General features: G+C 40.2%; 1 protein-coding gene across 1 annotated transcript in view; it reads right to left on the bottom strand.

Moving 5' to 3' along the window:
• nrxn2b (neurexin 2b) overlaps window positions 1-12,451 on the bottom strand; it is a 660,052-nt gene that overhangs the window by 361,686 nt on the left and 285,915 nt on the right. Inside the window, 1 exon segment of the mRNA XM_069715608.1 lies at window positions 496-519. Coding sequence (XP_069571709.1) covers window positions 496-519 — 24 coding nt within the window.

The following is a 12,451-nucleotide window of genomic DNA, read 5'->3' as shown; positions in this document are numbered from 1 at the left end:
AATCAGAAAGGAACAGGATTTAACAAAATGTAAAGGTAGTTCTTAAAACTTTTTTAATACTCAATTGAGAAAATATCTTGCATTATGATTCTTTATTTCTTCATACGGATAGTGTTTGAAGTTCGAGAAAAATAAATAACCAAAATAAAAAGAGACGGAAAATAAAAAAATAAAAAAAAAAAAAAATCTAAATTTATATAATTGTAGATCTTTTTGGGCAGACCTCTTGTGATGAAGACATTAAGTCTTTTCAGGAAAGGGAAACTGGATGGCGATAAAAAAAAAAAAAAAAACAGTAACAGATATATATATATATATATACAGAGAGGGCTAAAAGAAAAACAGAAAGGTGAAGTTTTTCAGCTACCTTGGAATTGATGGAGGATTGTACTTTCAGTAAAGCAAACAGAATAGAAAGAGGTAACGGAAAACCCAGGGCAAACCAAAGTGTAAGACAATTAGAATGATATCTACCATATAATGCAGTTTGTTTACCATAGCGTGTCCAATGCCTGCGTGCTTCAGGAGAAAACAGGGGGAGGAAAAAGAAAAAAAATAATGACAAACCTTAAAAACTCAAGAAAACACACCTCAACCCCAAAAAAGTGGGAAATAAAAAAAGGAAAATCGCCTTTTGCAAAAGCAGCTTCTCCGTTTAATAGGCGATTTAGTTCTAAAAAAAAAAAAAATGTAATTTGATTAAAAAAAAATATAATTTGACAAGAATCTTTTTTTTTTCCTTCTGTTTATGTAGTAAAACATCCAAATAAAGAAATAAAGAAAGCAATTGGAAGCAACTATTTAGTTTAAAAGGGTCATCTACAAAATAAAATCATAAAAAAAAGGAATAAAAGGATAACAGTACATTTGTTAGTATGTAAGTCGCAAGTTAAGTAGAGAAAACAACAGATGGTTCACATTCCGTGAATGACACAGTGTTAGTTGTTGAAATCATAAAAGGTAAGGGAAAAGAAAAATTCACCAATGAAAAGAATCAAATTGGAAGAAGTCTGAAGCTTGTTAGTAAGAGAGACAAGAGTTAGCAAATCAACTTCCACAGAGGGGACTGGGGCAGTTTAGATGGGGAGGTTTATTTTCAGGAGGGGAAGGAGGGAGAAGTACAGAAGTATTAGTATTCACTGTGACAGACTAATCTCGTCAGCGGGCTTGTTGTCGCTGGGGTCAGGTTCATTTCAAAATTCTCTGTTTGCGGACGTGGCCAATCGTTTTTGATGACTTGTACAGGTGAAATTATTTATTATGAAAATTAAAAATTAAAAATATTCATTAAGGGGCTACTGTGATGCATGCAAGAGAAAAGAAAGAAAATAAATGATTGCATTGTAAAAATTCATTTTCAGAGTAATGACGTGAAATCTTCAGGGGCTTTTAGGAAAACAGAATACATTTGGTGTACTCTTGAGGAGGAGAGAGAAGGCTGAAGGATAGAGAGGAGCAGAGACACTCTCTCTGCTCCTCTCATGAGGATTTTATTTCAGGTTATGGTATCTGCAGCATCCTGGAAGAGAGAAACATGTTCATTAAGGTCATGTCTAGAATAAATAGCCATGCTCGCTGCCCCCTAGGAAGAGAGAGAAAAAAAAAAAGTGAATTTGAACATAAAATGGAAAATAAATAAATCAATAAAATGGCATACGCTATGGCATATCAGAATTTACAGAGTCTTAGAACAGCTTTCTGTCTTAAAATACCACCTCGTGTCTTAAGCTGTTTGCGAGGCAAATGGTAGAGTGGATGTAAAATATCAATGTCAGTGAGATCTGCCCTGAGTTGTCGCTGAGGACACAGTGGACATCAAGAGGACATCTGCAGTGCTGCAGTGTGTGGTTATATCTAACACAATACATTTTCTCTCAAAAATCTAATTGTAGGTCAGGTCATTCACACAGATGAGATCGCATTATACATTGAGCAATTATCTTTACTGCTCTAAATACAACAATGTTAAACATGACGAATCAAATACAAAGCTCCAGGTGAGGTGGTTGAGATGAATACAATGATGGAAAATAGCTACCACAACATGACATGTATGAGCCGTGAGTGAGTGTGTATTATGTACAGTAGATACAGTACCGTGGGTGTATTTGTGTGGGGGATGGAGTACTGTCTGTTTCTGTGTGGGAGCAGAATCTAAGTGGTGACCATAAACAGAGTCCTCTCTAGGAGGTCAACTAGCCAATTTGATGCTTCATACATCCCCTCTGTTTGATCCAGGGTCACGGTAAAGTGTTGTCACCAGTCCCCCACTTTGTCTAACGGCTCCTCTTAATCCATTAATTAGATAAAAAAGATTTAGTGGTGGGGGTGACTTTGCATATCAGCAGCACAGTGCTCTCCCGTGTCCCTAAGCTTACAAAAAAAACAAAAAAACAGCTGAAACATCAAAGAACGGAAGCTTGGAAAACGAGAAGCCCGACGAAGGCTTTTGGATCAAGACAAAATGTACCCTGACAAAGGTGACAATGACAGCAGGATTTCCAAAACTCATTCAAACATGGCAACGGAAAAGAAATTAAAAAAAAATGTTACGAGAAACATTTTGAATTATGTAGGTTTTAGATCCTTCGCCGCCACTTGATGTCTGGATGATCAACCGAACTCCGTGAACTAGCGCTCCTGTGACAGAGCAGCCCTGGAATGGTTGTGAAAAAACCCCTTCAAAAGACGAAACAGTGAAAAGCTAGGTTCTACAGATGAAAGGAAGAGATTACATTCAAGCTTCTGTCTGTGTGGTGCCTGCATGGTCTTCTATAGTGAGTCCACAAACTGTATGTTCATCAGTCTATACAGTTTAAATAAGCAGGATCTTCATATGCTGGAAGAACGGCAGTTTATTTGGACTTTCCTTAACAGGTCTCAACAAATGGTTAACTGTACACGGTCAAAACATGCCGTTAAATCTGTTCTTTGTTACACTGACTTGTATTTGACTTATCAATGTGTGTGTCTATAGACCTGTCTCGATGAAGCTTTGTGGGCTTTTGCGACTAAATTAGTTTGTTTTAAGTTTAAGTTTATTTGCAACATATTCAAAAGAAACTCTGTACTTCTTACGTTTTAAATGATGACCCTGGCCTGCTCCCAGTGTAAAGTACCAAATAACACACCGCCAGACTAGAAGTGATGTGTAGAAGATCGGGAGGCGCAGCTGATGTGCGAGTCAGACTTTGTACTGCAGACTTGAGAGCTGTAAGTACTGCTGAACTGGTGCTCCACTGTCAAGATCAATCGTGCAGAAAATTGAACTTTTGTTCTACTTTTTGCTCTCAAACAGCAGACAGAACGGTCTTGTAACTTAGTTGGTTTAAAGGGTTTCTGTCACGACTTCTCCATTTTGTGGCGCACCGAGATGTTCAGGAAGAAGTGTGTGCAGCACCACGGCAAGAAGGATGCAGGACAAGCGCATGACATCTTCTATAAGAGCCAACTTCATGAGATTAACCTCTTGTTATCCTTCTCAGAAAATATCAGATTGTCTTAGTGAGGAGTGTGTGTTTGGTGGTGAGAGTATTGAAGAAATACACTGACCCGGGATTTTGGCGCGAGTATGGATGCAAGAGTACCGAACAGCCAAGTTTACCCCTTTCCACACTGCTAATTTCACTCTCTTACAGCAAATTTCCTCTCCTCTGCACCTTTGCCTCAAAACCCATCATGCCTGGAGCTCCTGCCCATCACGCTCTCTGTAATTGACCCATGTGGGAAAACGGAAACTGCGAATGCTGATGTTGGTTGATGGAGGATAAACCTCCCAGTCATGTAAACAACCACAGGCACAGACAAACAACTTGGTGTTGCATCTGTCTCAAAGGGCCCCCTGGGCTGAGAAATATTCATGTAATAAATATTGCGTGTGTGTGTGGGGGGGGGGGTGTTGGGGGGCTAACGGTAATACACTTTGAACATGCCAGCTCAGTATTTGAATTTCATAGGTGAGACTGTAGTCGACATGTGCAGATGACCTGCAGGATGGCAGACACAGTTTGCGAAGATGTAGATTTATCTTTTGTTGAGTTGTGGATCTTTTACAGCCACATCATAGTGGCCATTACTGAACTGTGGCCACCAGTGAATAAGCTGAATAAATATTTAATGACAAAGCTGTGAAAATGATCAATGGATAGTACAGCGGAGCCAAGATTCCCAGTCCAGATAGATTTATCACCGTAACTCAGAAAGTCCTCAGACTGATGACCATTATCCTGCAAATTTTCATTTTGAGCATTTATGAAGAAAGAAATAAAAGGAATATTGTGGTATTGTGTCGTGGGGCGGGAGGGGAGGGAATAGGGGTGGTTTCTTGTCGAAGGGGAAATTTCAAAGTCTGAATTCGTGATTAGAGACACATCCAGTATGTGTTTACATTTTTGTGGCCGTGTGTGTGTGTGTGTGTGTGAACGTCCATATTATGTACACCTACGTGCCTGGCTGTATGCATGTATCTATGCACGTGTGGTGTACCAGGCTGTCTTCAGTAACACGTACACTCCGTAGGTGACCCCGTCAGATGGCGTGCAGCTGGGCTTTGATTCAAAATAGCTCTTTCAGGTACATTTGGTTCTGCGCTCATTCCAATCATCTGGCATTCAGTCTCGTCTGCCTCTCTCGAAATCTGGCTCCAAGTAATGGAATCTGGCAGACAGGCTTCAGGTGCAAATATAAATGTCACTGCAATTACGGCAGCGAGAAGTCTGCAAACAAACAGCGTGAGGGTGTGTATGCTTCTGTATAGCCGAGAGAAGAGTGCATGGAAATTGCAGTCGAACATCATGGATGCTGCACCGAAGATGGTCATAATTGTTTCTCTTTTTTGGTTTCCTATCATCATCTCTATTTCCCCCATGTCTGACTCTCCTCTTTTATTCCATTCGCATCTAAAGGGAAAACTGCTACTGCTACTTGCATGCACTTGTGAATATGCTTCATAAGAAAAAATGGTACAGCGAGGCTGCGGAGAAATACACACACACACACACACGCACGCACGCACGCACACGCACGCACGCACGCACACACACACACACACACACACACACACGCGCGCGCGAAAACATGCAAGGGAAGTCTGTTGGATCCCATTAAATAGGACAAAACAAATGGCAACAAAATCTTCAGCAGTAAAGTTGTTGGGGTCTGATATTCATCCCTCAGAATCAAAGTGAAAGGGTGTCATCTGAGTGCCAACATTTCGCTTAAATAGAGATCCCTTCAACGTTCTTACATACCACAATACAGTATAATGTTGACACCCTTTGTTTGAGTTGCAACAGAGGCTGTAGTTTCCCCACTGACGGAACAGAATCCTGTTTGAGACGTATGTTTTACTAGCAAAGAAGGCCAATTAAAGGACGTCACTTTCCCAACTTGGATGCAGGTAACAGCTAAGGATGCTAGTAAATGTCAAGATCAATTTCAAGTGATTGTGGTAGTTTAACAACCAGTTTTTATTTATTTTACAAGGCCTCATCTCAATCTTAGTTGCTCACTGCTACTTTTCCTGAGCTCAACCACAATCTCTGTTTCAATCTCTTACTGTTTCTGTCTCACTGACATTCTATTACTTGTTTCCACCTGTTTGAATGTACTAACGGCACGGAGATTTGTTATCTGATTAAAGGTCTGTGCAGCGGGGGGAGAAATAAACATTAAAGTGCCGGAGCAGGTTGTGGCAAATGAGGCTGACGAGTGAGTGAGTGAGTGTGTGCGTGTGGGAATGCGGGCTGATATGCTAATGTGGTGGAAATGTGATGCAAATGAGCGCTTTTTTTCCCTGAAATGCAGAGAAACTCCTGAGTTTTGATATCAAGCAGCTGGGTTAATGATTTAGCATGGGGTCTTTATAGTTTGTGCAAAGAACAGGCAGAGGCTGCGCTCGAGGTGTCGACCTCTGATCAGCATAGGGAAAGAGACACAGAAGAGAACAAGAAACAAAAAAAGAGAACAAAGTCACCAGAACAAAGATGGAAAAAAAAAAAAAGAAGAAGAATCCTAAATGCACATCCTCCCACATACACATGATGACTGCACCCCCCCCCCTTCCTCTCAGCATGGCTGGAGCACATTAGGAATACTTAAAATGTCATTGGCAGTAAAGTGAAAAAGGATTACAGGGGTGTTAGCATGTCATTATGTACATCAAACAAACCCACTACCCCTGTTTGACTTGAACAGCAATTCCTATCATCACCATAACAGTGCAGTGCATGTGTTGGCAAAGCTGAGCGCTGTAAATAACATTTCTGATTTGGCCAAAAGAGTTTCAGTCTGTCGTTATGCTGAAACACATTATGTTGACCTTATTGAGATGCCAACATGTGAACGGTAGGAGCTTATCCACAAGGTTTAGTGTGTTGCTTGGTCATGAAGTGTAACCCGAGTGTTCCAGAATAGAATTACTTTCGTAACCAATCGGTGACCGGTACCTCGTTAAAGTTCTAACATTTTATAAATTCAGATTTTCATTTATTTGTCTAATTAGAAAATTGATGAGCCATTTACTTACTTCCCTTGTTGCACCTGTCCCTAAAAACACACCAGGTCGAGGGACCACGGAATGATGTTTTTTTGGTTTTAATATTCTGCTTGTTAAATCAGGACTTTTCAGACATTATGATATTCGTCAGAAATATCATAGTGCTTCAGTGGAAGACTTAGTTGTACTGAAAGGGTTAATACAGGACTGCAGCCCGGGATGATTCACTACCTAACAGCATAGCAGACACCGTTGCTAAGTGACAAATTGCTAGCAAGAATGGAAGCGAGAGATAAAGTGAAAATGAGAGAGAGAGGGAAGGGAAGACGAGCTGGAGAGGAATTGATTGGCTCGCTCTTAGGAATGCTGGTTGCCTTGTGGAGAGAGGCTGGATGAGAGGGGAGGGAGATGAGGGATGGACGGATGGAAGAGGAGGAAGGGGAGGGTAATTGCAGCTGATCATGCCTCACATAAATGGATTCAAAACAAGAGATAGAGAAGGAGGGTGAAACGGGAAGACAGTGCCCAGCCATCGAGTATTGATTGATGGGGGAATAAGACATTTTTATTCTGTCGCTTTGTAAGGAACAAATGGGGGAAATGATCATTTCTCCTACATGCCTGGCCATGTGACTTTTAAATGTGGTGATGTCTTAGTAGCAGGGATTAGAACATTTAAATGAGTGAATTCCTCATTTTCAAACGGGGAAATGCCTTCACAAGATCCCACTGCATGTAAAATATTAAAAGACTGATCAATGACAATGATTCTCCTCGATGCAATTTTCAGCCATGACCGCAGCTGAGCTGTCACGGTGTTGTTTAGAAATCAGACTGTTTTTTTTTTTTGTAGTGTAAAGTCTATTTTTAATCAAAAGGTTTTCCATCCCTTGATTCCTCCACATAACAACCATAGAGACGTGAAGAGAGATGGCATATGCATATATAAGAGTGTTATGTGTTGAATTTGAATACATACAGCTAGCTAGAGAATATTTCTATTGCGTATAGATGCATGGGAGAGAGAAGTTTGGATTTTAATAGGTTGTGTTTGTGTGTAAACTGAATAACAATATTTGCATCGTTGGTTTTTAACCACTATTGTCTTGCAGCTTGTTTTGTGTGTGTGTGTAAATTGTAGTATCCATTATTGACTATGAGGCTTGACTTCACCCTTTACAGTCATAAACAGTCTCAAACATGATTCAGAATTAACTTAGATTTTCCCTTTGCTCTGTGAATCTTGAAAACATTAAAACTAACAACAGTGTTGTCTTGTTTTTTTCTTGACGCTGAACAGTTTCAACTGTACTATTACAAAGCTATCTGCCTTCTTTGTACACTTCGCATACAACTTAGTAAGAAGAAGAGGATTGTAGAAGAGCAAGTGCATCACAAAGGCTTTCTTAGAATATTGTTTATGTCAATCTGGGCCAACACAAGCCAATGTGAATTCTCAATGTGACCTTTTCCGAACTCGATCAAAGCTCCATCTGAACTCTGGGCCAGCATTTTGAACATAACGGGCTGTACGCTCTGTGCTAAATGAACATGAAAAATGTTGTTTGATCCCTTCATTAATCCTACAGCTGCTTTGGTCCAGTAATATGGGAAAGAGATGTGCCCGGTTAGGGGGAACTTGAGGAACATCAAAGCAGACAGGAAGAGAGAGAGGCAGCCAGAAAGAAGCAGCCAGAGACAAGAGGACAGATGATACTGTAGGTGAGAGCGTAAAAGGGAGTAAAGGGTGACAGTGATACAAAGAGGAAAAATGGGATGGCAAGAAAAAGAGAGATATTGAGTTCAAAGGTCTCTCTCTCTCTCTAGTCGCTGGATAAGCTATACTGACCCACTTCTGTGACACAATGGATGTTGAATCTTTTGGTTGAAAAGTCACATTGGGGAATTCAAAGAAAGCTTGCCTCTGTTCTTGTGTTGGTAGTGCAGAACAAACTGCCATCTCTCTCCCTACGCTTCCACTATCCTCCCACTGCTCAGATACCCTTTTAGTCTCATAGCAGAACTACACTTCATTTCCCACTCTCTGTTGTGCACAAAACCATTCGCTCACAAACAAAAATACAGACATGCAAGTGCCCATTTCCTTCCCCTTCTCAGTGTGTCTCATGTTTCTTCTGACTGCCTGCAGTATCCAGTAGGCACCCAGGTGCCTGTTAAGCATGCATTAAGGCTGTTATGATTGTTCAAGTGATTGTCAACATGGAAATGTAGCCCTCCAAAAATACATATAGAGGACTATATTTCTGAATGTATATCTTCCCAGGAGATCAAAAGAAAATAATTCATAATTTGTCCTTCCTTTCTGTCATAACAACCTCAAAGAAACATTGAAACAAAATATACTAATGATGTGATTAGATTAGAAAGTGATTAAATTATAGCGTTAGGTAGGAGGTGATTGTGCAATGTACTGATTTTCACCAAGTGATTGTGGTCTATAAAGGAAATTAAGTATTGGAAATACATTGAACATCACCTGACCTGCACTTGCAAAACACACAAAATGATGGCTTGACTTTGAGTTAGTGTAATGACAGTAAATGGCATGAACACAATAACACAGGCGCCGGTGGTTTTAACTTCTTTACGAGGGACTTCAGATTGAATTGTGGTTGATTTTCCAGTTGTTGATGCTAAAGCTCATCCCTGCAAGGAACACAAACTGTCTCCCTCAGTCCGTGGATATATGCTATGTATTTACAGAAAGGAAAACGTCCCTTTCTGTGAAGTGTCATCTGAAGTGACGTCCATATCTGATGATAGCAGCACAGTTGAACTTTAGAGTTATGTGACTTTTGTTGATTTAGAATTTCTATTTGTCTTTGTCCATATATACACTGTCCAAATACACTGTTCTTTTAAGTCTGTTTGTTCTGTATTTAAATGGCGGTGAGATGAATTAAACCACGGTGAGTACATGTATTTCTACTCAGAGACTGAATGCACGTAAAGTCTATTTCTACTGGTAGCAACGACATTTATTGATAGATATTCATCATTCCATAAACTAGACTGTGATTACAATGTTTCCCCATATGTTTTAGACCAAATATATGTATATCCAATATACAGCTTCACGTGTGACTGAATGGAAATGACGACAACTGACAAACTGTGTTTCTTAAGAAAGACCTTAGGCTGTCCTCCTCCCTCTCACTGTAATATTATTTTTGACACTAATTAACAGAGGAAATAAAGATATCAGGAATATAAAACCTGTATTAATAAATGAGTAAAGTTGTTACTGTTAATTTGTTAATACCAACAGATTAAGTGGTGAATCTAATAGAAATCAAATCTTTATCTTGGTTATAATACTCGATTATACAACTGTTGTGTCAGACTGCCTGCAGCATCCAATCAATGACAGCTTTCTGATACAGCGTTGTGCTCAGTGAAGGCTTTAGGGAAAGCAGAAATAAACATATTGGTATGACTTCCATGATTTCAGCTCACAACAACTTCTGGGCAAGTGAAAAGTGGGAAATGATCAGTTAAGGAAAATGGCAAAGCCACTGTGTCTGCAGGGCTTCTGGAAAAATCTATATTAACTGAAAATACAATATGGTGAACAAATATCAGTTTTTATTTAAACTGCATAAATGAGGACTCCAATTGCTTGCCGTATGGTGACCAGTTTGTCATTGCACACTTAATATTTGACCCATTTTCACAATGTGTTCTATTTTGGTGCTGTGTATCTGATCCAACATCTCCCAGGACACCCTGACATGGAGGTTTCCATCTCTGCCTTTGACCTTTTACTTTATGCAGTGTGTTAAGACAGTGTGTGTGTGTGTGTGTGTGTGTGTGTGTGTGTGTGTGTGTGTGTGTGTGTGTGTGTGTGTGTGTGTGTGTGTGTGTGTGTGTGTGTGTGTGTGTGTGTGTGTGTGTGTGTGTGTGTGTGTGTGTGTGTTTGTAATCCCACGGGAAACGCTGGTCACCAGGACTGAAGTCTAGAAGACGTCCATGATGGTAGATCATCATGTCAGGAAGAGCAGAGGGAGGAGAGAGGGGGAGAGAGGAGACTGTGATGTTTAAGCAATGTGTCCAGTGAATGGTGCAGGATGGGTGTACTGTGGGGATAGACTTGCACTGATGAAAGGTCAAGCTAAAGGTGATCGCCTGCCTATCAAATATACACCACAAGGACTCCTCTACACACACACACACACACACACACACACACACACTACTCTGCACATACACACTTGCAGTACTGCCAGATATCACGGAGGGGAGCTCTGAGCCTGTGATAATTTGTTCGGCATATACTATACCCAGCCCTCCCCCTTTTCTCTCCTCACTGTTAGCAGAGTCCCTATCACCTCGCCTAATTCTGTCTGCTTCATTTTATCCCGCACAAAGCTGCCAAATGCATAGGTTTAGTGGAGAAAGAGAGCAAATATGCACACACAGGGGGAGGGAAGTCAGAGAGAGAGAGGGAGAGGGAGAGAGGCTTCCTTGTAAGAGGTCAGGCTTTACTTGTTCTGGAGTTTACTGATGCTGTGGTAGATATGCATAATGCTGCAAGAGCCATTAAGAACAACAGACGCAGAATGGATGAGACGTCGGACACCACTGACACTGTACAATAACCTCAGCTGGAATCCGACACTTCTCTTATAGACTGCCGGCTATATTTAAAGATATCGCGTAGGCTCTGATAGGCAGAAGAAAATGTTACGTTTTCAATTATAATTAAAGAATAGAAGGTGCAATTAAATGTATAGTGTATAAGGCACACTAGCTGTAGAAGGAGGGGCGAGACACACATGTTGATGGAATAAGTCTGATTGGTCAACAGTTACAGATGATGTCATGCAATAGAAAAGGGAAAAAGTAAATAGATACAAACCGTATAGGTAGCTATTATGTTGTCAGTTTGTAGGTTTCATTACAGTGTGTAAAAGATTAAAAAAAAAAAAAAAACAACAACAACACAAACTTGATTTTCGGAGCAGGAATACATGATGTTTATGGCATGCATTCACCATTAAATTATTAGAAAAAACAAACAAACCCAAAGGCATATATTTGAATATTTGGAAGCTACACTGTATCAAGGGTGTGGGGAAAAACCCAAGCAGAATACAATCTAAATTAGCAGTTCTGCAATTTACAGTCTTGGAAGAGTTTATAATAGTCAAGTTTTTCAATGAAATGTTCATCTTTCTCTATTATTGGCCAAATGTTGTAATTCCCGTATCATATGTAAAATGCATGTGTGTTCTACAAGATTGCAAAACACACAAGAAATTATTGATCTGCTGGATATCAGGCGAGCAGTAAACACTGGGTCATAGGTGGTCAATGTCAATGATATGTCTCTCCTGGTGTCTCTCTGTGGGGATGGCCCAGCGTAAATCCACAGAGCTCTTTAACACTTAGGTTGCCTGTTAGGTCAATTAGAGTGATCTGCTGGGGATTCAAGCTGTTATATGAGTGGATGGAGATTGGCTGGAAAATGTGGTGTGGGCGGTTAGTTCTGAGTCAGGTCATGGACTGAGTGAGGGAAATCGGTATCTGCTCGACCCCACAAAGTTTTCAGACGGGGAGGATTTATTGAGATTAAGCTAGTTTTCTTATCCAGAGTACCTTGCATGGCAGAAGAGAACTCTTATCTAATATAACTCATGACTTCATATTTAAAAACGGCAAGGATAAGTGAGAGTAACTTAACACTACTTGAATTGCTGGCGAGTTCAAGCAATTACAATTTTATATATAAATTCTAAGTGAAGTGAAACAACTTTGGATGGAGTTCTCCCTATTTGTTTATAAAATGAAGTTCTAGTTCATGTCAAGGTGCCCCACTTTATTTTGTTGTATTTAATCACTCAGCCCCTATGTCTTAGTTTACTTTACTCACTGCCTTTGTGATTACCCCACCCTGCTTAGTTTCACTTGGTCTTGTGTTCCCTTCTTTTGTTT

Source organism: Brachyistius frenatus, unplaced genomic scaffold (assembly GCF_029030835.1).
Source record: "Brachyistius frenatus isolate BFR_SWC_R1_liver_20210118 unplaced genomic scaffold, ASM2903083v1 Contig_145, whole genome shotgun sequence".
NCBI lineage: Eukaryota > Metazoa > Chordata > Actinopteri > Embiotocidae > Brachyistius > Brachyistius frenatus.
This window is presented reverse-complemented; position numbering and strand designations above follow the sequence as displayed.